Source organism: Panicum virgatum, chromosome 6K (assembly GCF_016808335.1).
Source record: "Panicum virgatum strain AP13 chromosome 6K, P.virgatum_v5, whole genome shotgun sequence".
Lineage (NCBI taxonomy): Eukaryota > Viridiplantae > Streptophyta > Magnoliopsida > Poales > Poaceae > Panicum > Panicum virgatum.
The window spans coordinates 9,798,703-9,820,670 of record NC_053141.1 but is presented as its reverse complement, the minus strand read 5'-3'; the positions used below and the strand labels follow the sequence as shown (position 1 = coordinate 9,820,670).

The window sequence follows — 21,968 nt, the reverse complement described above, 5'->3', positions numbered from 1 at the left end:
ACGCCCGCCATTCACGCCATGACCCGCAGGACCCGCTCACGTCGTCGTGAGCCACTCGCTCGCCCGGACGACGCGGCTACCTCCATGCAAGTCGGCGCCACACACACCGCCCCCTCACTGACACCGGCCGAGCCCACCGCAGTACACCTGCTCACGAGCTCGACGCCCTACAACCTGGAATGCGCCACGCCGCGGTCGGACTCCACCATGGCTGCAGCTCCTCTGCAGCTCACGGCTGACTCGGCGACACACGTTTGACACACACACATACACGACGCACACAACGCACACACAGCCATGTCAAGTTACTTCTAACACAAACTAACGTACCAAACTAAAAAATTGGGTGGAAACCTTACTCGCTTTAGTAATATAGGCAATTATGCCCGTGCGTTGCTACGGACAAAGTTGGTATCAATATCGGATACGTATTGATGCTCGTGTGTTAGTTTGTAGGGATCTACGTGATTGAGTCGTGAACGGTGGAGGTTGGTCCGACTTGCGTACGGGATGGACTAAGGCCCGCCTGTCGATAACACAGTCGGACTAAACCAACGTACCAAACAAAAAATTTGGGTGGAAACCTTACTCGCTTTAGTAATAGGTATAGATATAGATATAGATTTTTCTATTAGTATAGTGCTCGTGCGTTGCTACGGATAATATAAATTTTACCCATATCTATATATGAGATCATAAATTTTTTGATGGAAACTCCATGTACATACAGATACAACCCATGATGGTATTAATTGTCCAATTTTTTATTGTGATTTGTATTGATCTGATTAGGATTTGGATTGACATACCATAAAATCATTGTTTACTTCAGAAATAGTAGAGATAGAGATATATCCAATTGTTCATCGGAACAAAAAAGGGAAAACTAAATGAAAAAAAATGAATTTTGCTCCGGTGGTCCCTTTCATGAAGTTTGAACGCATCTTAAAGCACCTGACATTTGATTTTGTTTTTTTTTCGAGTAGATATTGTTTGGACCCAGCCCTACCCATACCCTAAACAAGCCCAGTTCATGCCCGATCCATGTTAGCAAACTTCATGGAAGGGACCACCGGAGCAAATCTCTAAAAAAAATTTGTATCTGAATCTGATATATATTCGATATTTGTACCATAGGTCCATATACAAATACTCAAAATTCAATGATCAATATGTGAATATAGTACATACTCCTCCCGTTTCAAATTATAATTCATTTACTTTTTTGACCTCAAATTTAACTACTCATCTTATTCAAAAAAAATTCGAATATAACCAGTGCTATTTTTTCAAATGCTAGGAGCCCTGACCATTGACAGCGATGTATCTGTGGTGACTTCATCATTCTCGAAGATCTATCGTCTGAGTGTATCATAAGTGCTCATAGAGATAAAATTTGTGTACCTATATTCATAATGCGTGTATGTGAGCTTCTGCGCATGTACCATATTTTTTTTAAAAAAAAAGACTCAGTCAACAGACAACGGTGTATATAATCTACTCTGGAATGTGGCCGTGATACACATGTATCGTGTACCTCTCTCTACCGCAGGTCGTGATCGACCTTTTAGTGGTACAGAAAAGAATGATACTATCAGACAGACGACAAGACGACGAATGGACTACGCGTGCATGCGTTGTAGCACGGGATTGTATCCCTCTCGATCGATCAAGTTCATTCTCTTTTTATGGGGAGAGGAAAATATCTCTGCAAGGAGCGAGCCAGCTACCTTTTTGTGTGATCTTTTTTTTATTAACATAGGGATGCAAGTGGGATTATGTGGGTTCAGACTAACCACTTGGCTAACCTATGTAACCAACCATAACAAGAAACGGCATCTGTTTCTTCATAAACCACTTGCAACATAAAACACTTCGGTTTACTACATTACATAATAATATGTACATCAAAGGATTCATTTGCATAGCAATTGTGTAGAACTCATGCAAGGAATTACACCTTCCATTTCCTATAAGTTGTCACAAATCATGCTTCTGAAGGGCTGCCACATGGGCAGCCCTGGAAGACTTCTCAAAGGGCTATAAGTATAGGTACTAGGAAAGAGTAGAAGGTTGAAGTGGAGGAAACAAACATACATACATGCTCGAAGGACCATTATTCTGAAACAAACAATGTCTGCCTCTCATGGGTGGGCGATGTTTCTGTACAGCTATGCCCAGCCCAGGAGCCTGCAAAACCTGGACGGTTGCATCTGACAACAGCCATCATTGGTTAGTTTCTCAAAATTTGGACGCCGAATGGTAGAGCTCGATGTAGTCCAGGGCAGGCCGGTTCCACGACCAGTCTTGCTCCATGACCCTCTTGCAGAGAGAGTGGAACCAGCTCCGGGCGTCAAACCAAGCAGAGACCGCCCTGAAGATGTAACATCAGGCAGGAACGATGAGTAAACAATTGCCGGAGTTCAGAAAACCAGGCTCTGCGAGATTGTGCTTGCCTGTTAAGGGCGTAGTCAACACCACGGCTGTCAGCTCCGTCGAAGCTGAACCCATTGGGCTCAAGGCCTCGTGCCTGGGCCCTTTCCTTGTCAGTGTCCACGTCAAAGACAGTGTCGTAGAGACCTGACAAACACGAGAGATCAGGTCTTGTGCTCACTTTAATACGGTGCAGAGTGCAGTGCAGTTTGATGGCAATGGAGAATAATGGTCAAGAGTTGCGGCACATACCACCAGTTTTCCGGACAATAGGGATGGCTCCATAACGCATAGCAACCAGCTGAGTTAACCCACAAGGCTCAAACATAGATGGAACCAGAATGAAATCAGAGCCGGCGTATATCTGTAGACGGACATGGACTTATATTAGATGGAATTTTTAAGGTGCTCTAACAAGGGTTTTCATGTGGGTTGTCAGCTCACCAGATGTGAAAGAGGTTCGTCGTAGGTTAAACAGAGTCTCACTCGGCCATTGTTTACACCATGGAGAGCATTTGCAAAGTTAACAAAATCACCTTGGATTCGAGGGTCTGGGGCTGAACCGAGCAAAACCACCTATCAAGCAAACATACCATTTTCAGTTTTAAGATTGCAGACAGAAACAATTTTAAAAAATTGTGCTACAGGAAATATTCAAAGGTTTAGCTGTGCTGCAAGGGAGGGACCTGTCCGTTCCATTCAAGTGTTCGATGAACCGCATGCTTGATGAGGTGTATTCCCTTCTGGGCTGTCAAGCGAGTGACTATTCCAACGATGGGCACATCGTTTTCCTGTAAGCCGAGCTTCTGTTGCAAAGCCTTCTTTGCAGCGCTCTTGCCTTCAACAACATTCTCAGAAGTGTAATGGACCTGAAATTGTTTGAAATAAACATTTGAACAGGAAACTATCTGCCACACTGGTATGCATTAGCATTTATGAACAATCAGTAACAGCCAAAGAATGGAAAGTGATGCAGATTAATAAGAAAAGCATCACATGAATATTACTTTAAATGATTTTTCAACTTGAGAGTGTACATAAGTGGCCATCTAAGCAAAACTAGGTCACTTGTGAAATAAATAAATGTGCTATTAATAGTGCTCTTTCTTTTCAGTTTACTAAGTTGAAGCAGTAGAGAACTAGAGATGTAATAAATAGATTATAATAAAAGCAATATTTGTATGCACAAAGTTTACCGGGATAAATTTGTCTCTGTACGGATCCCAAATATCTGGATCAATCCCGTTGAGAATACCATATAATTTTCCCAGATGAGGAGCAATGGCACCATGACCTGACACTTCCCTTGAGTACGAATTAGAAACCTGCAGAGAATGGAAACATGCGAATAGATAAACAAAATAAACAGAACATAATTTACCACACCACAAGATAATTCACTTCTCCGACACATTTATGTACAATATTAAAACCTGTAAGAGTGTATCACTCGCACTTTTTTTAAAAAAATACATTTCAAAAAAACGTATCACTCACAGTTGTGGCCTTATCACAATATCTCATTGCTTTCCCGATATAATGTGCTCCAAATTCAAGATTATGGATGGTAAATACAACTCGTGCATTTGCCAAACTGGATTGTGCATAGTTTTCCTTGTATAGCCATGCAACAGGAGCACTTGACCAATCATGGCAATGTAGTATATGCTGCAAGGAGGAAATTTCAGTGGCTTTAATGAGAAGATTCCAAAAGTCAGGAACTCGGGATGCACAAAAGTTAATATTTTAAATGAAAAAATAATGAAAAAGCAAACTAAGCTACTGAAGGAATAGGAAATTCCTGTCAGCCAGGAATGGTCTAATATATAGTAGATACAAGTTTTTTATTGTAATGAACTGCAGGTGTGCCAAATAGTAAAGAAGGTAACCCATGAAGAAACAATATGGCCCCGCTGTTGTAATTTGGAAATAACACGTACTGGAGAAGATTCACTCTGGAGGAGAAACTCTAGAGCAGAATGACAGAAGAAGCCAAATCGACGGTCATCATTCCTTCCATATACACACCCGACTCCAAATATCCTGAAAAGTAAAGCCAAATTATTATCTTTTGAAACCTCTTGCAAGATAGTGTCACCAGACAGTGAGCCAAATTAGACAAATAGATCATTAAACTGATATACTACTAAGAATGAAACCACAGTATTTAGATTAAAGAGAAATACCAAAATGAGGCCTGGAATATAAAGTCAAACGTCTCAGAAAAGGTGGACCCGAGGATTACTGAGTTTTGCTTCCAAACATTAGAAATGAAACTCAAATTAAACAGAACTGCTATCTCGGCGATTGATCAACCCAAATCGAACACTGAATAGCACCAAAGAAACAACAGAAAATGGAGTGGTACTGACTTCTGAAACTCTAATAGTCAGACAAGTGAAGAATCTTCCCAGAGATCTCAATGCCTCTAACCTATACATGTTTTGGATAACATAAGTCGTCGCCTTAATTTTTCTGAAATCGTTACAATTTAGCATACAAAATGAATAAGTCATTGTTTTTTGTTATCTTTTCCTAGTTTTGCCAAAATAATTTGGCTACCCCAAAAGAGACCATGGAACTGCCAATCTCACATAATCATCAATGCAACTACTTCCCAACCATAATTTCTCTGTGATGTCCAATGATTCCAACTACGTAGCATATCTACTGTTTTTAATAGTAAAAGTCACGTAAATTTACAAAAACATGTTTTGTCAATCTAACAAACTTTTCTACTCCAAAAGAGATTATAGAGCCACCAGTCTACATTGCTGCTTACAAACCAGTATCAGGCTCCAGCACTTTGTGCTTTGTGAAAGATTGTCACTAAGGCGTTTATTTCAGTAGCTACGACATACCCATTTTTAGGTTCCAAGAAGTAAACACAGAGGTCTTCGACTAGTCCACGCCATACTTTTATTTCAGAACCGCCAAAAGAAAAACTTTGATGCACGTGTAAATTCTTCACCTGCATTGAAATAGATGCATATTAATTGATAAGAGATATTAACTTATCATATACCTTATTTTTGTCTTCATATGTTCTTCTTATCACTTGGTAAGTTGTGATTGCTGTTTGCCTCCATCATTTTTGCATAATATTCAATACTCCACAAAGGAATCAAAATATGTTTGCAAACCAATACAGATAAAACAAGGAATTCTACATTGATATGTTAAGTGTTGGTGTATATATGAGTGGCCCATACGGCCCATGTATTAGGCCCATCTAGAGGCCCATGTACAACTACTATATTACCCACCCTTCTAGGCTTTGGAGGAATACAATGAGCATATTCCCTAACATGGTATCAGCCTAGCCTCTGTTGCCGGTGCGGCCCTCTCCTCTGCTCCTGGCGCGCCGCGCGCGTGGCCCCAGGGCCGGCCGCCCGCCTCCGCCGCCGCCGCACTTGCCGCTGTCGGGGCTCCCCCCGGCGCGGCTCCCCCCAGCGCTCCTCCTCCTCCTCCTCCGGCCGCCGCCGCCGCCCTGGGCGCGGGCGCGGGGGGCGCAGGCGCCGCAGCCGCCGCCGCAGCCGCCATGGGCCCGAGCGCGGCTCCTCCTCCCTGGCGCGGGCTGGGTATGCCCCCGATGGACGCGCCGTTCGCCACCACTGCCTTCCGCGGGCAGCAGACCCTCGTCGCCGGAGCTGCTACGGCCGATGCTGCTCTCGCCGCGGCCCTCCTCGCCGCCAAGTCCGAGGCTACGACGGCTCAGGAGCGGGTCCGCGCGGCTGCCCTCGCTTGGGAGCGCGAGCGCTCCGCGGCCGATGCTCTCACTCGCCGTGTCACCGAGGCGGAGCACTACGTCCTTGTCTCCTCCGGCCAGCAGCCCGTCGTCCCCTTCACCGAGCACGCCGCCTCTTCTTCCCACCAGGCTCCGCCCTCTAGTTCTGGACCCCGACTCGACCCGACCGATCGCATGGTCACCCAACTTCACCTCCAGGCCGCCGGTGTCCAGAACATCAAGGCCTTGGTCTCCGTCCTCCTCAACCCTACGTCCTCCTCCTACTGGCGCTGGCGGGACCAGGTCCTCCTCGCCCTCCGCCGCTACGCCCTCGACGACCACGTCCTCCTCGACACGCCAGTCGAGGCGCAGGACATGGTGTGGCTGCGCCTCGACAGTGTCGCCATGTCCTGGATCTTTGGGACCATCTCCCTAGATCTGCAGGACATCATCAGGACTCACGGCGGCACCGCGCAATAGGCCTGGCTGGCGCTCAAGGGGCAGTTCCTCGACAATGCCGAGGCCCGCGCTCTCCAGCTCGATGCCTCCTTCCGCACCTTCGAGCAGGGCGATTTCTCTGTTGGTGAGTTCTGCAGGAGGATGAAGGGCATGGCTGATGCTCTTGACAACCTCGGGTGCCCGACCGGGTCCTGGTGCTCAATGTCCTGCGGGGTCTCAATAGTACCTATGACCACCTGCGGACATGGATCACCCGCTAGAGGCCCTTCCCTCCTTCCTGCAGGTCCGGGACGACCTCGTCCTAGAGAAGATCACCAGGGGTCCCGCGACCGGATCGTCCTCGTCCTCGTCCTCCTCCACCGCGCTCATGGTTGCTCCACCGGCTCCTTCCGCCTCGCCTGCCACCTCTCTCCTTGGTGCTCCTCCCACCGGGCAGAGCGGGGGTGGGGGGCGCGGTGGGCGTCGTCGGCGGAGGGGACGTGGTGGTGGTGGTACTGGTGGCACTGCTACTGGTGGTGCTGGTGGGGGTCGTCAAGGCACGCCAACTCCGGCTCTGGCTCCTGCTTCTGCCCCTGCCCCTGGAGGTACACCCTGGTCATCCTTCAGTAACCCATGGTCAGGGCTCATCTCGATGTGGTCATTTCAGGGTCAGGAGGGCCTCGTCCTCAGCTCCAGCCGGCGGCCATGTTCACCAGTGCTGCTCCCCTGTTCGCGCCGTCCTGGACTCCACTCGCTCAGCCTAGCCAGCCCCGACCTAGCCTGGGGGGTGGGACCAGGCCGCGCTGGCACAGTCCTTCAGCACCATGGGGCTGACACCGCCGGTCAGCACCGAGTGGATCGCTGACTCGGGTGCCTCCTTCCATACCACCCCAGATGCTGGTATCTTTTCTTCTGTCCGACCCCCACATCCTTCTTGTCCTTCTATCATGGTTGGTGATGGGTCTTGTCTTCCTGTCACCTTCGTGGGTTCTGCTCCTGGTTCTTTTCGTCTTTCCAATGTTCTTGTTGCTCCTCAGATGGTTCATAACCATGTTTTCATTCGCCAGTTTACAGCTGACAATTCTTGTTTCGTCGAATTTGACTCCTCTGGTCTTACTGTGAAGGATTCGGCTTCCCGGCGTCTGCTCCTCCGATGTGACATCTCCGGGCCCCTTTACACCCTTCTTCTTCCTGCTTCCACTGCTCCACATTCGACTTCTTCTTCGTCTGCTGCCTTTGCCGCGACGTCGTCTTCTACCACCTGGCACCGCCGACTTGGTCACCCTGGCCGCGACGTTTTGGCTCAGCTCAGTCGTAGTACCGATGTTCCTTGTACTAGGGCTCCTGCTGAGCATCTCTGTCATGCGTGCCAGCTAGGTCGTCATGTTAGACTTTCTTTTTCTTCTTCTTCTTCGCATGCAACGCATGCCTTTGATCTTGTTCACTGTGACCTATGGACATCCCCTGTACCCAGCATTTCGGGTTATAAATATTATCTGGTGGTGGTTGATAATTTCTCTTATTACTCTTGGACTTTTCCTTTGCGCACCAAGTCTGAGACTTTTCCCACCCTCCTCCACTTCTTTGCCTGGGTGTCTACTCAGTTCGGCCTCACCATTAAGGCCGTCCAGTGTGACAATGGGCGTGAGTTCGATAACAACACCTCCCGTTCTTTCTTCCTCTCTCGGGGTGTTCAGCTGCGTATGTCTTGTCCGTATACCTCTCCCCAGAATGGCAAGGCTGAGCGGATGATTCGCACGACGAATGACATCATGCGCACCATTCTGATCCAGGCCTCTCTGCCTCCCCGCTTCTGGGCTGAGAGTCTCCACACCGCCACCTACTTGCTCAACCGCCTTCCGTCCACAGCTTCCCCTGCTCCCACTCCACACCACGCTCTTTTCGGTACCCCTCCTAGCTACGATCACCTTCGTGTCTTCGGGTGTGCATGTTACCCTAACATCTCCGCCACTGCTCCTCACAAGCTGGCGCCCCGCTCGACTCGTTGTGTGTTTCTTGGTTACTCCCCTGACCACAAGGGGTACCGTTGCTTCGACCTCACCTCTCGCCGAGTCATCTCCCAACACGTTGTGTTTGACGAGTCGGATTTCTCCTACTCCACCTCTTCTACACATTCCCCTGACACCGAGTTGGAGTCCATGTTTTCTCCTGACCCGGTGGTTCAGCCACCTTTGTCTGTCTGTCTTTTTCTAGCAGGTTTTCCTGGTACACCGACACCGCTTCCGGTGATCTTTGTCGTGCCACGCGCAGCCCCGGCGTCTCCTGTCGTGCCACGCGCGGCCCCGGTGCCACCTACTGCACCTGCGCGCTACGCTCAGCCGGTGCAGGTGTACCGGCGTCGTTCGGTGACGGCACCGGCACCGGACCCACGGCCTCCGACTCCGCCCCCGGAGGCTCCAGCGCGCTATGCGCACCCTATGCGCGTCTTCGAGCGCCGCTCGACGGCTCCGCCTCCACCGCAACCTACGTCGGAGCCGTCACCACCGCCGCCTCCACCGACTCGCTCTCGTGTCGAGCCAGCAGTGTACCACCCGCCCACCATCCATTGGGACCCTAGTCATATTCATCCCATAGTGACTCGGCGGGCGGCTGGGGTTCTTCGGCCCGCGACTCTCTCTGCCACCGAGGGAGAGCCGCGGATCTCTCCGGTACCCTCCTCTGTCCACAACGCACTGGCGGATCCTCACTGGCGTCGCGCGATGGAAGATGAGTACAAGGCTCTTCTTGCCAACCAGACATGGGACCTCGTGCCACGTCCGTCTGGTTGCAATGTGGTCACTGGCAAGTGGATCTGGACGCATAAGTGTCGGACTGATGGTACACTGGATCGCTACAAGGCTCGATGGGTTCTCCGGGGTTTCACCCAGCGTCCTGGTGTGGACTATGATGAGACCTTCAGTCTAGTGGTGAAGCCTACTACAGTGCACATGTCCTCTCTGTAACACCCTAGGTGTTTGCACAATTAAATTGCACTCATTGTATGCAACTTGTGCTTAGTTTACTTGAAAAGGGATTTTTTTGTAATTATAAAAGGGTATATGTGTAATTATGATTTTATGCAAGGTACTTTCTGCAGTTATATTTGAATTGGGTGTGCAATTATAACTCTTGTGGAGGGTGTTTTTGCAAAATGTGGTGTAATCATTACATGGCAGGGAACTTTTCAAACCAGCCCAAGATTGAAATGAAATTTCATTGAAAAAGTCAAGTTCCTTTAAATTCAAATTCCTTTCTTTGTTTTCAAAATTAGCTCTCTATCCTTTGGTCAAATAAATTTTTGCACAACATCAAAGTTGTAGATCTTGAAAAGTTGAACAACTTTCATGTTGAGCACTTTTTCATTTGAGCTTTAGTTTAAAAGTTATTGCTTGTTTACATTTTGGTCCCTGAAATTTTCAAAAATTGCAAACCATCCCTTTTTCTTCTTCCTCCAGCCCTCTCCTCTGTTTTTTTTCTCTGCCGCCGCCGCAGAGCTTGTCGCCGGCGCCGTGGAGAGCCCGCCCGGCCGCCCTTCGCTCTGCGCTGGCACCCACGCGTCGCCTCAGAGCTTCTCCACCGCCCTTGGCTGCGCGCTGGAGCCTCCCCTGCAGTGCCACGCCGCCCAGTGCTGCCGCATGGCCGCCACCGCGATGCCGCCGTGGAGCGCCCCCTGCAGAGCTCCAGGACCCCTTCTAGCGCGCGCCCGAGCACCTCAAAGACCCCAGCGACCTATTCCTCTCCTCCTTTTGCTCTCCCCTCGCTCTCACACCGCAGAACGCCGCCGCCGCCCCGCTTGAACGCCGGCGAGCTCACCCTCGCCGCGGAGCCGCCTCACCGCCACTCCTCCGCCCGCTCTGACCCCCTAGCAAGCACCGCCTCGCCCTCGCGCAACTCCCAGGCCACTTCCCCTCGCCCGAACCCCACCGGAGCCACCCCGCCGCCGTGCTCCGAGCTCCACCGGCCGCCGCTCGCCGTGGACCGACCTCCTCCCACCCTCATTTCGCGACCCAAGGGCATCCAGAGAATCGCCTCGACTTCCTCTCCGTTTTCCACAACCTACCCCTCGCCGCCGGTGAGCCCCTCGCTGGGATTTGGCCGGTCAACCGTCGCCTCCCCTCTCTGACTCAGCCAAGGACCCTGGGGTTTAAATTCGAGAAAGGCCAGGGGGTTATTTGAATAGCTCAAGACACAGATGAATAGTGCCTTAGGGACTTCTTTGTGATGATTTTCAGTGATCTTTGAAATTCAATATCAATTCCTGGAAAATTCGTAAAATAGAAAATCTAGATGTTTTAGAATCCTCTTGAAGAGCTCTATGCAGTAGAACCATAATATGTTAGGCTTTAGTTGCAAGTTTTTGCTGAAAAATTTGATTTGTGTTACTAGTGCATATATATTAGTTGTTTTTATCTTTTTCTTATCTACTGTTTGAAGCCTGATCTTGCAATGAAATTTTTATGGTGATTTACTCTTATGTATATAGTGTTTCTATAAAAATTTCGAGCTCAGTTCTTATGTGTAGGTTTTTATTTGTTTTAATCCTTGTTTAATAGACTTTATTTATGATAAATAGTTTCTATTCTTGTTAAATCCTGAAAATATTCCTGAGTGTTCATCTGGAGTATCTTAGCTTGTCCAGGAAGTTTGAGCCTCAGTTCATGACTAGAACAGGATCAAAAAATGAATCTTGCTAATCTGTTGTTCTGTTTTGTTTATTTTCTCATAATTATATCTGTGTAGATAAAATCATGAAAAATTCACAGTAGTTAGTTCATTTCTGTTTAGATCTCCTGTTAAATTTTGAGCTTCTTCTTTGTTCTAGTTTGACCTGTATAATTCAAATTTGTTCAATGTGCTGTCTGAATGATTGATTTGTTCTGATTAAATGGTTAGATGTTATGGCATGATTTTTACAGGGTAGATTACTTTGTTCATGTTCTGTTTAGTGAAATTTTGGCAGAATTTATTACTGGTTATGCTCTGAGTGTTTAGTTTATTAGCAAACCATGTTTTGTTTGTTATAGAAAACCACCCCCACTTGTTTATGGAGTAGTCAACATCATTTGTGCTGTTGATCATGATGCCTTGAGTAGTTAGGTTTGTTAGTTAACTACTCTATAAACGATTGCCCATGTGTTATGCTTGTTTGCCAGTTGTTAGCCTACAACTTTACCATGACAGGGGTATGTTCTTAATTATGTCACCTTTTGCATTTCATATAGATACGACTACGATGACGGACGGGACGTACGAGTTGATCCCGGAGTCTGACGGAGGTGATCCAGAAGTCCAGGTGAACGCAGCTGAACTAACTGAAGCCCCGAACCAAAGTTCGGAAGAACCCCAGGCTGTGTTAGCTAGCGACTACCGAGAAGGCAAGCCCCGGACATAACCTATACTTCAAATTAATATCATTTACTGTATTATTTACTTGTGCATTTACAGTTCTTAGGATTTGAATTGAAACCCTAGATGCATGATCCTAGGAACCTATGTACTGAAAACTAGACTTGAGTTCGACTACTTGCTAAGCTTATAGGACCGGTAAAAGTCGAGTGATTGCCTGTCACTCGCGAGCTTTATAGGAACTGCTTGTTTACTTTCTGTTATCAATATAAGGACGACGGACGGGGTTGTGTTCGATATCATGACCTTATGTGAGACCCCGTCTGTGTTGATGAACTTGCTAAGGTCGCGGTGTGTGGTAGCGGTGGTTAAGTTTTTGAAAGTACTAGCCACATGCCGTAAATATGGTACGCGGCAAGCCTAGTAGCCGATTGGACCGGGGAGTGGATATACCTCCCACTCTCTCTTAAGGATAGGTTTATTTTTATGTTGCGCAACACTACGACTTCTAGGGACAAGGGTGGACCGGACACGGGTGGACCTTGGAGCCCTGTAGTCGGGGAGAGTGACACTATCCACAAGCCGGAAAGAAAGGTCAACGGTTGTTTGGGAACGACCCGACGGTGTTCCAGACGTGTGTGCTAGGTTTATCCTTGCAAGGTTGAATTTCGATTCAGAATCGTCCGCCTCTCACGATGATATGAGACTGCTTGATCCCTTTGCCACACAGAGTAATAAGAGCAACAATATTATTTATCAATCTTGTTGTTTGCTTAGTTTTCTACCATGTTTGGATAGTAGTTGCTTACATAGAATGGTTAAATCAACTAGAATCTTGAAAGTTAAAACTTGAAAGTAAGGATCTACTCTTTATTGCTTTTCAGCAAAAAAGGAAAACCAGAGCCTCACAAACCCTACATAGTCTAGCTATAGTGGGCTACTTAGACCCGTTGACGGTTAAGTCTTGCTGAGTATTAGAATACTCAGTCTTGCTGTTGAAAACCTTTTCAGGTATGAGTTTTGAGGAGCAAATCGCTAGCTTGACCTACCCTTGCTCGTTGCCTCCTGGCTGGTCCGTAGAGTGGGACACGTCTTCGACCGGCAATGACTATGGCGAGTGATACCATGCTTGGGCTAGCCTGGTATCCTTTTGCGACGTGTTGTAGCCGTCGTGTTTTATCTTCCGCTGTCTAAACTCTGAATTTAAGTTATGGCTTGTATAACTGTTTACTAAGGTTGGTCTTGTAATAATACTTTAGAACTGGTTTGTAATAACTTTTATGCCTGTGATGTAAAACTTGTGGTTGTAATATCTCTGCACTCGCCTTCGTGCGGGGTATGCTTGTTCGATCCGAGAACCGGTGGTTGTATCGGGACGTTACCCGACAGACCAAGGATTGTTCCGTTTGAAGTGCGTTTGAGCCGGTGTTGCCTTTATGGTGATGGCCTGCGCACTTGAGCAGGGATAATTCAGGTGGTTCTGCCACAGCTGGTATCCGAGCTACAAGTGTACACCAGAGGTGTTGGAACCTTAAAAATCATTTTCCGTATAAAATTGGAACAACAAAGAATTTCGGAAAGCTACGTTGGATTCGTTAAGGGTTGTGCATAGAACGTAAAGTCCTAGGGAATTTACGGGAATTACTAGGTGGTTATTTATGTATGGTTTATGTCTCTGACTTCCAGCGCTTTACATTTTGTCAAACCATACTCACAAGCAACTCTTAATTCTTGTAACGACGCACCTATGTTGAGGTAAGAAGGTAAGGATCCTTAGTCAGCTGAGGTAGTCTGACCTTCCCATCGGTGATGCGAGCCGAACGCTGCCCTCAAGCAGTGGCTTACTTGAGGTGCTTCCAATATACCGACTAATAGTTGACTATATTGGAAGTAAAATGTGCTCGGTCAGCTGAGGGAGTCTGACCTTCCCGTCGGCGATGCGAACCGAACGCTGTGCTCAAGCAGTGGCCTACTTGAGCTGCTGCCAATATATCGATCTTGGCCGACTATATTGGGAGTAAAGGAACTTGTGAATACGCTTCTGAGTAGCGTATGTTAATGTTGGCCATATGGCGGAAATTGTATGGCTACCGCTTCTATAGTGAGCGGTAATGTTTGGGGACGCTTTCATGAGTTTTGGCATGAAAGGTTCATTGGATATATATATATATTTGTTCTGTCAATCTTCTGCAGGTACACTAACCGCGATTCGATAAGTTAAGAACGGTTAGAATGTATCGACTAGCTATATAGGGAGAGCCATATTTATGTATGCCACCGTGCTAACCACGTAAGCCCAATGATAGTTGGCAATTGTTTATCTTGTGAGGACGGTCAGGACGTGCATGCATATCTAGTTGATGTTTGAATTGGTTCTTAGTGTTTGAAGTTGTTACCTAAGCTTTGTAAGGAATTTCTAGTATGAATTCTCATAGATAAGTGTTAGTGTGCTTAAACCATGAGTGAGTTGAATTTTGATTTTAGTAGCATGCTTGTTAAATGCTTAGGTTTCCTTGGATGAAAAATAGGGTTTTGAGTCATGCCTTCATCCTAAGCCCCATGTTGTTAAAAGGATCTCTTCATTCCTTAGAATCTCAAATGATGAACCAGTACCGATTGTGGTTTGTTATTTTCTGAGTTTGGAACCATGTCATCTTTTGAATTAGGATCACATTTGCTTTACCGCAGTCTTCTTAAAGCTTTATTTGAGAAGTCTTGAGATAATCACATTACTCACATTTGAATCCTTTTTGATTCAGATGGCGGCTTGTCCTCAGATGTATTGGGATGAGGAGGGAAATGCTCATACCGACTGTCTGTACTGGGAGGGTTTTCCGAGGATTCTTTGGGATTCACTTCGTATCTTTCACTAACCAGATCCACCCCAGTACACGGGACGCCAGTTTTCTGAGGATGGGATTCAGAAGAACAGAGTTACCATGACCATTCCTCAGCACCCCATCTTGGATTGGCCACCTATTGATATTGAGGTGGTGGGATATCGTTTGGTTGATGCTTTTGAGACGGCAGCCCTCAGAGCTATTACTACTTTTTGTGAGCACCATCCTGAGGAGGTAGCTGCGTATCCGATTGGTTTGTTTCCAGCGGTCAGTGCTGGTAATGCAGAGTGGCTCTTCAGGGCCACACACTTTGGGCACTTAATTGGAGATGTAGCTGTGGAGACTATTCAGGCAGTAGTCAGATATATGAATGCGCAGAATCACTACCAGATACTTCAGCAGCGACATATGGAGCAGGTGCTAGACTTAGCCCAGTCCTTCCAGCGAGGTCTTCGTTTGAGGGATACTCAGATCCAGGGACTTCAGGATGCCGTTGCTGGTAGGGATCAGGCCATTGCACAGTTTGAGCATCAGGCTTTAGAGCATGGTGCTGAGATAGAGCAGCGCAACACGGTTATTGGTTTTCTTCAGGGGCAGGTGAATGAGCTTCAAGCAGATTGGGCTGATGCTTTAGCCCATATTGGTGCGCTCCAGGAGCAACTAGATGTTCCAGCCGCGCCTGCAGCAGCAGAAGAGGACCCAGAGGAGATTGAGGGAGTTTCTGACTTGGATTCGGAGCACGCACTTGCTGAGCCTAACCCTCAGCCGGACGATTCTTTTTCCGGCAGTGCCTCTTCTGTGGGCAACCTCGACGACTTCTAGGCGTCTTAGACTTGTCCTAGATAGTTGTGTTTTCTCTTATTGTAGCATTTGTACATAGAGAAGATGATGTAAAATAGCCCTAGGGAGGAGTACCACTTGTTGTATTATATGTGGTAAGGATGTATGATGCTAGGTTGTATGAGAAAGGCTACATTGGATGTAATATAAGTAGCGACTACCAGTTTGAAAATCATGATCTTCCTACTTGCCAAATCTCTTCATTTGTGCATTTCCACGCTGTTTGATGAATACTAAGATGTTGCAAATTTTGTGGCATGTGTGCTCATCAAATTTTAGCCTAGGAATCTATGAGACTATAGTTTAGTCCAATCACTTCTATGATCTCCGTTGGTTAGCCGCGTAGCGCAGAACGGCGAAGAATGAATTGATGGATTAGCTTCTTTACCCTTTTACTCTCAGCAATGAGTATCAATACGATGGAGCATGAAGCCATCTAACAGTTGACCAATTCTGAGTTTTATGGGTTGTACAAATATGTGTTGTGCATATTATGCTACACCGCATTTAGATAAATTCTGCTGATTCTATTTTGATATCCAATCTTTGATCACTGCATTTACCATTGATTTTGGGAGCAAGAGAAATGTATCTAATGGATGTCTTCCATAATTACAGATGGTTGGTCAAACTCGTGGAACGCCTGAAGGCTTCGGCCGTGAGAGTGGCAGTGGATCTCAGCAGCCACCGCCGCCACCGTCGAATCTGCACGAGTTGATGGCCATGTAGACTGAGCTGCTTCGTCAATTATTCCAAGGGCAACAAAATCAGCCCCGCCAATATCATGGAGGTCGGGATGCTCAACCCGCGGGTTACCAGGAGTTCTTTGCTACCCAACCTCCACTCTTCAGCCGAGCTGATGACCCACTAGATGCTGATGCTTGGCTTCGTACTATCAATTCCAAGTTTGCTCTATTAGCGGTACCGTGTGCTGATGCCAACAAAGCCCACTTTGCCGCCCAACAACTTCGTGGTCCTGCACGCATATGGTGGGATCATTATTGTGAGATGCAGCCTGCTGAACATGTCATCTCTTGGGAGGAATTCCGAACTGCCTTCAGATCACATCATATTCCTGAAGGACTGATAGAGAGAAAGCTGAATGAGTTCTTGGCTCTAAATCAAGGAACCCACACTGTTCTACAATATGCACAGACCTTCAATCATCTGTGCCAATATGCGGGCCATCATGCTGATACGGATGCCAAGAAATGTGATCGTTTTAGTCGTGGCCTCACTACCAAGCTCAAGGAACGCCTGAACCTTGTTCAGCCCAACACCTATAATGAGCTGGTCAACCTAGCAATTACTCAAGAGGACTGCATCACTGCCCATCGTGCTGAGAAGAAGCGGAAGGCACCCACAGGACCCTCGAGTGCCCAGCCACCGAGGTATCGTCTGGTGCAAAATACTCCACCCAGACCTCCACAGGGAAATGCCCCAGTGGGCAGGTTTGTCTTTAGGCCGCCCCAACAGCAGGGAGGATTCAGACCTCCAGTGCCTCAACAGCAGCAACAGCAACAGCAGCAGCAGCAGCAATCTAGCCCAAGGCCGAATGCCCCACAGTTCAATAGTGGGAATGGTAATAATCGATGCTTCAACTGCGGCAGTACATCTCACTTTGCCAAGAATTGTCCGCAGCCCAGAAAGAATTATCCAGGGCAGAACTCCAACCAGAACAACAATAAGGGCAAGGGCAAAAGGCAAATGGTGAAAGTCCGATAGGGACGAGTTAACTTTACTACTCTTGCAGAGCTTCCCGAAGGAGCACCAGTTATGTCGGGCACTTTCTCTATCCACAATAAACTCGCAGTCATATTATTTGATTCTGGTGCAACTCATAGCTTTATAAGTGCCAAATTTGGAGTAAGGGTAGGATTGGATTTTTGTCATGTCAAGAAATCTTATATGATAGCAACTCCTGGTGGAAAGATAGCATCCAATCAAATCACTACACATGTGCCACTTAAGTTGGGTAGCAAAGTGATAAAGACAGATTTGATCTTGTTGAACTTAGAAGGCATGGATGTTATTCTGGGCATGGATGTTATTCTGGGCATGGATTGGATGACTAAACATAAAGTACAGTTAGATATCTCTTCTCGAGCTATCGAGATAGATTCACCACATCAAGGAGCCACCATACTCTATCGGCCACAATGAGAGTGCTTCAACTCTTGTGCTTATGCCACAAAAGAAATTAAGATTGAAGATATTCCTGTTGTGTGTGAGTATGCGGATGTATTTCCAGATGATTTGCCTGGAATGCCTCCTGATAGAGACATCAAGTTCGTTATTGAGCTTCAACCCGGTACCGCCCCTATTTCAAAGAGGTCGTACTGAATGCCTCCAAATGAGTTAGCAGAATTGAAAATCCAACTCCAAGACCTTCTTGACAAGGGCTTTATACATCCAAGTTCTTCACCCTGGGGATGTCCAGCCCTGTTTGTGAAGAAGAAGGACAACAGTTTGAGGCTATGTGTTGATTATCGACCACTCAATGCGGTCACTATTAAAAACATGTATCCTCTTCCCCGCATTGATGTCCTATTTGATCAGTTAGCTGGAGCCAAGGTTTTCTCTAAGATTGATCTTCATTCTGGCTACCATCAAATAAAGATCAAGCCTTGTGATATTCCAAAGACTGCTTTCTCGACCAGATATGGACTCTATGAGTATCTGGTTATGTCTTTTGGTCTTACCAACGCCCCAGCATATTTTATGTACTTGATGAATTCAGTCTTCATGTCGGAGCTGGATAAATTCGTGGTGGTATTCATTGACGATATTTTGATCTACTCCAAGAATGAAGAAGATCATGCTGAGCATTTGCGTATCGTTCTTCAACGATTACGAGATCATCATCTTTATGCCAAATTCTCCAAGTGTGAATTTTGGTTGGATAGTGTGAAATTCTTAGGCCACACTATCTCCAGTGATGGTATATCCGTTGATCCAACTAAAGTACAAGAAGTGATGGATTGGGAATCTCCAACTTCAGTTCATCAAATTCGCAGTTTTCTTGGTTTAGCTGGATACTATCGTCGATTCATCCCTGATTTCTCCAGAATAGCTAAGCCTATGACGGAGTTATTGAAGAAGGGAGTGAAGTTTGTTTGGAGTGACAAATGTGAAGAAGCCTTTCAAACTCTCAAAGCTCGACTCACTACTGCTCCAGTATTGGCTACACCGGACAGTACCAAACCTTTTGATGTCTATTGCGATGCTTCTGGTACGGGACTTGGTTGTGTGCTTATGCAAGAAAACCGAGTTATTGCTTATGCATCAAGAGCTCTCCGGAATCATGAGGAGAATTATCCAACACATGATCTGGAGTTAGCAGCTGTTATACACGCCCTCAAGCTTTGGAGACATCATCTTATGGGAACTCATTGTAATATTTACACTGACCATAAGAGTCTCAAATATATCTTCACCCAAGCTGATCTCAACAAGAGACAGAGGCGTTGGCTAGAGTTGATAAAGGATTATGATCTAGAAGTGCACTATCATCCAGGAAAAGCTAATGTGGTTGCGGATGCACTCAGCCGCAAGTCACAATGCCATTGTCTATCTGTAGAGACATTCAATGAAACTCTATGCCAAGAAATGATGAAGTTGAACTTAGAAATGGTACCTCAAGGAAGTTTGAACCATATATCTATTGAGCCTACACTTCATGATAGCATCATCATGGCACAATTACATGATGAGGGTATCAAGGTCATCAAGGAAAAGTTATCCCAAGGTGAAGCAAAGTACAAATGTTTTCGAGTGGATCATCGAGGAGTTTTATGGTTTGAATCTCGACTTGTTGTACCCAAGGATCATCAACTTAGAAAGCAAATTCTTGACGAAGCCCATCTATCGAAGTTTTCGATTCATCCGGGTAGTACAAAGATGTACCAAGACCTTAAACAAAATTTCTGGTGGACTCGAATGAAAAGAGAGATCGCCAGATATGTTTCTGAGTGTGATGTTTGTCAAAGAGTTAAGGCTAGTCACTTGAAAGTAGCTGGTACTCTCCAACCTTTACCTATTCCGTCCTGGAAATGGGAGGACATCAGTATGGATTTTATTGTCGGTTTACCCAACACTTCTCAGAAGCATGATTCTATTTGGGTAATCGTTGATAGACTCACCAAGACCGCTCATTTTATTCCAGTGCATACAACTTATTCTGCCAAGAGGTATGCAGAGATTTATCTCGATCAAATTGTTCGTTTGCATGGAGTTCCAAAGACGATCATTTCTGATCGTGGGGCTCAGTTTATTGCACGTTTCTGGGAGCAATTGCAAGAATCTCTTGGAACAAAATTGATTCGTAGTTCAGCTTATCATCCACAAACTGATGGGCAAACGGAGCGGATCAATCAAATCCTTGAAGACATGTTGAGGGCATGTGCTATTCAATATGGCAAGAACTGGGACAAATGCCTAGCACTGGCAGAATTCTCGTATAATAACAGTTATCAATCCAGCTTGCAAATGGCACCATTTGAAGCGTTATACGGATGAAGGTGTCGAACTCCTTTGAGTTGGTCACAAGCTGGAGAACGCAAAATCTTTGGGCCAGATTTAGTCTCTGAGGCAGAGGAGAAAATCAAAGTTATCCAGACTAATCTCAAAACAGCCCAATCAAGACAGAAAAGTTATGCAGACAAAAGAAGAGATCCTTTACAATTCAAGGTAGGGGATTTCGTATATTTGCGAGTGTCTCCTACTAGAGGTGTTCAACGCTTTGGCGTAAAAGGGAAACTAGCACCCCGATACATCGGACCATTTGAAATTATCGAAACTTGTGGACTAGTTGCCTACTGACTTCGTCTTCCTTCTCAGTTGGCCGCCATTCATGATGTCTTCCATGTATCACAACTCCGGAAGTGCACCAGGGTACCTACTGAGATCCTTGAACCACAAGATATCGAGATTGAATCCGATCTATCTTATACGGAGTATCCAATCAAGATTCTTGACACCAAAGAAAGAAGTACTAGAAGGGAGAAAGTTAAAATGTACAAGATTCAGTGGAATCATCATACCGAGGAAGAAGCTACTTGGGAGACTGAAAATTTTCTCCAAAGAAACTTTCCTTACTTTCTTAGAACAAATCCAGGTATTAAACCTTTCCATTCTCAGTCTTCCTGTAATCTCGGGGCGAGATTCCTTTTTAGGGGGGAAGGCTGTAACACCCTAGGTGTTTGCACAATTAAATTGCACTCATTGTATGCAACTTGTGCTTAGTTTACTTGAAAAGGGATTTTTTTGTAATTATAAAAGGGTATATGTGTAATTATGATTTTATGCAAGGTACTTTCTGCAGTTATATTTGAATTGGGTGTGCAATTATAACTCTTGTGGAGGGTGTTTTTGCAAAATGTGGTGTAATCATTACATGGCAGGGAACTTTTCAAACCAGCCCAAGATTGAAATGAAATTTCATTGAAAAAGTCAAGTTCCTTTAAATTCAAATTCCTTTCTTTGTTTTCAAAATTAGCTCTCTATCCTTTGGTCAAATAAATTTTTGCACAACATCAAAGTTGTAGATCTTGAAAAGTTGAACAACTTTCATGTTGAGCACTTTTTCATTTGAGCTTTAGTTTAAAAGTTATTGCTTGTTTACATTTTGGTCCCTGAAATTTTCAGAAATTGCAAACCAGCCCTTTTTCTTCTTCCTCCAGCCCTCTCCTCTGTTTTTTTTCTCTGCCGCCGCCGCAGAGCTTGTCGCCGGCGCCGTGGAGAGCCCGCCCGGCCGCCCTTCGCTCTGCGCTGGCACCCACGCGTCGCCTCAGAGCTTCTCCACCGCCCTTGGCTGCGCGCTGGAGCCTCCCCTGCAGTGCCACGCCGCCCAGTGCTGCCGCATGGCCGCCACCGCGATGCCGCCGTGGAGCGCCCCCTGCAGAGCTCCAGGACCCCTTCTAGCGCGCGCCCGAGCACCTCAAAGACCCCAGCGACCTATTCCTCTCCTCCTTTTGCTCTCCCCTCGCTCTCACACCGCAGAACGCCGCCGCCGCCCCGCTTGAACGCCGGCGAGCTCACCCTCGCCGCGGAGCCGCCTCACCGCCGCTCCTCCGCCCGCTCTGACCCCCTAGCAAGCACCGCCTCGCCCTCGCGCAACTCCCAGGCCACTTCCCCTCGCCCGAACCCCACCGGAGCCACCCCGCCGCCGTGCTCCGAGCTCCACCGGCCGCCGCTCGCCGTGGACCGACCTCCTCCCACCCTCATTTCGCGACCCAAGGGCATCCAGAGAATCGCCTCGACTTCCTCTCCGTTTTCCACAACCTACCCCTCGCCGCCGGTGAGCCCCTCGCTGGGATTTGGCCGGTCAACCGTCGCCTCCCCTC

At 46.7% G+C, this 21,968-nt stretch overlaps 1 protein-coding gene across 1 annotated transcript in view; it reads right to left on the bottom strand.

The window, feature by feature from the left end:
• Positions 1 to 1,858: 1,858 nt before the first annotated feature.
• Positions 1,859 to 21,968, bottom strand: part of LOC120711646 (soluble starch synthase 3a, chloroplastic/amyloplastic-like) — a 44,056-nt gene continuing 23,946 nt past the window's right edge. Inside the window, exons 8-16 of the mRNA XM_039997248.1 lie at positions 5,295 to 5,404; positions 4,374 to 4,476; positions 3,931 to 4,101; positions 3,630 to 3,758; positions 3,120 to 3,302; positions 2,878 to 3,009; positions 2,686 to 2,797; positions 2,457 to 2,580; positions 1,859 to 2,374 (exon numbers count right to left, since the gene is read on the bottom strand). Coding sequence (XP_039853182.1) covers positions 2,242 to 2,374; positions 2,457 to 2,580; positions 2,686 to 2,797; positions 2,878 to 3,009; positions 3,120 to 3,302; positions 3,630 to 3,758; positions 3,931 to 4,101; positions 4,374 to 4,476; positions 5,295 to 5,404 — 1,197 coding nt within the window. The 3' untranslated portion in view covers positions 1,859 to 2,241. The remainder of the gene's footprint in view (positions 2,375 to 2,456; positions 2,581 to 2,685; positions 2,798 to 2,877; positions 3,010 to 3,119; positions 3,303 to 3,629; positions 3,759 to 3,930; positions 4,102 to 4,373; positions 4,477 to 5,294; positions 5,405 to 21,968) is intronic.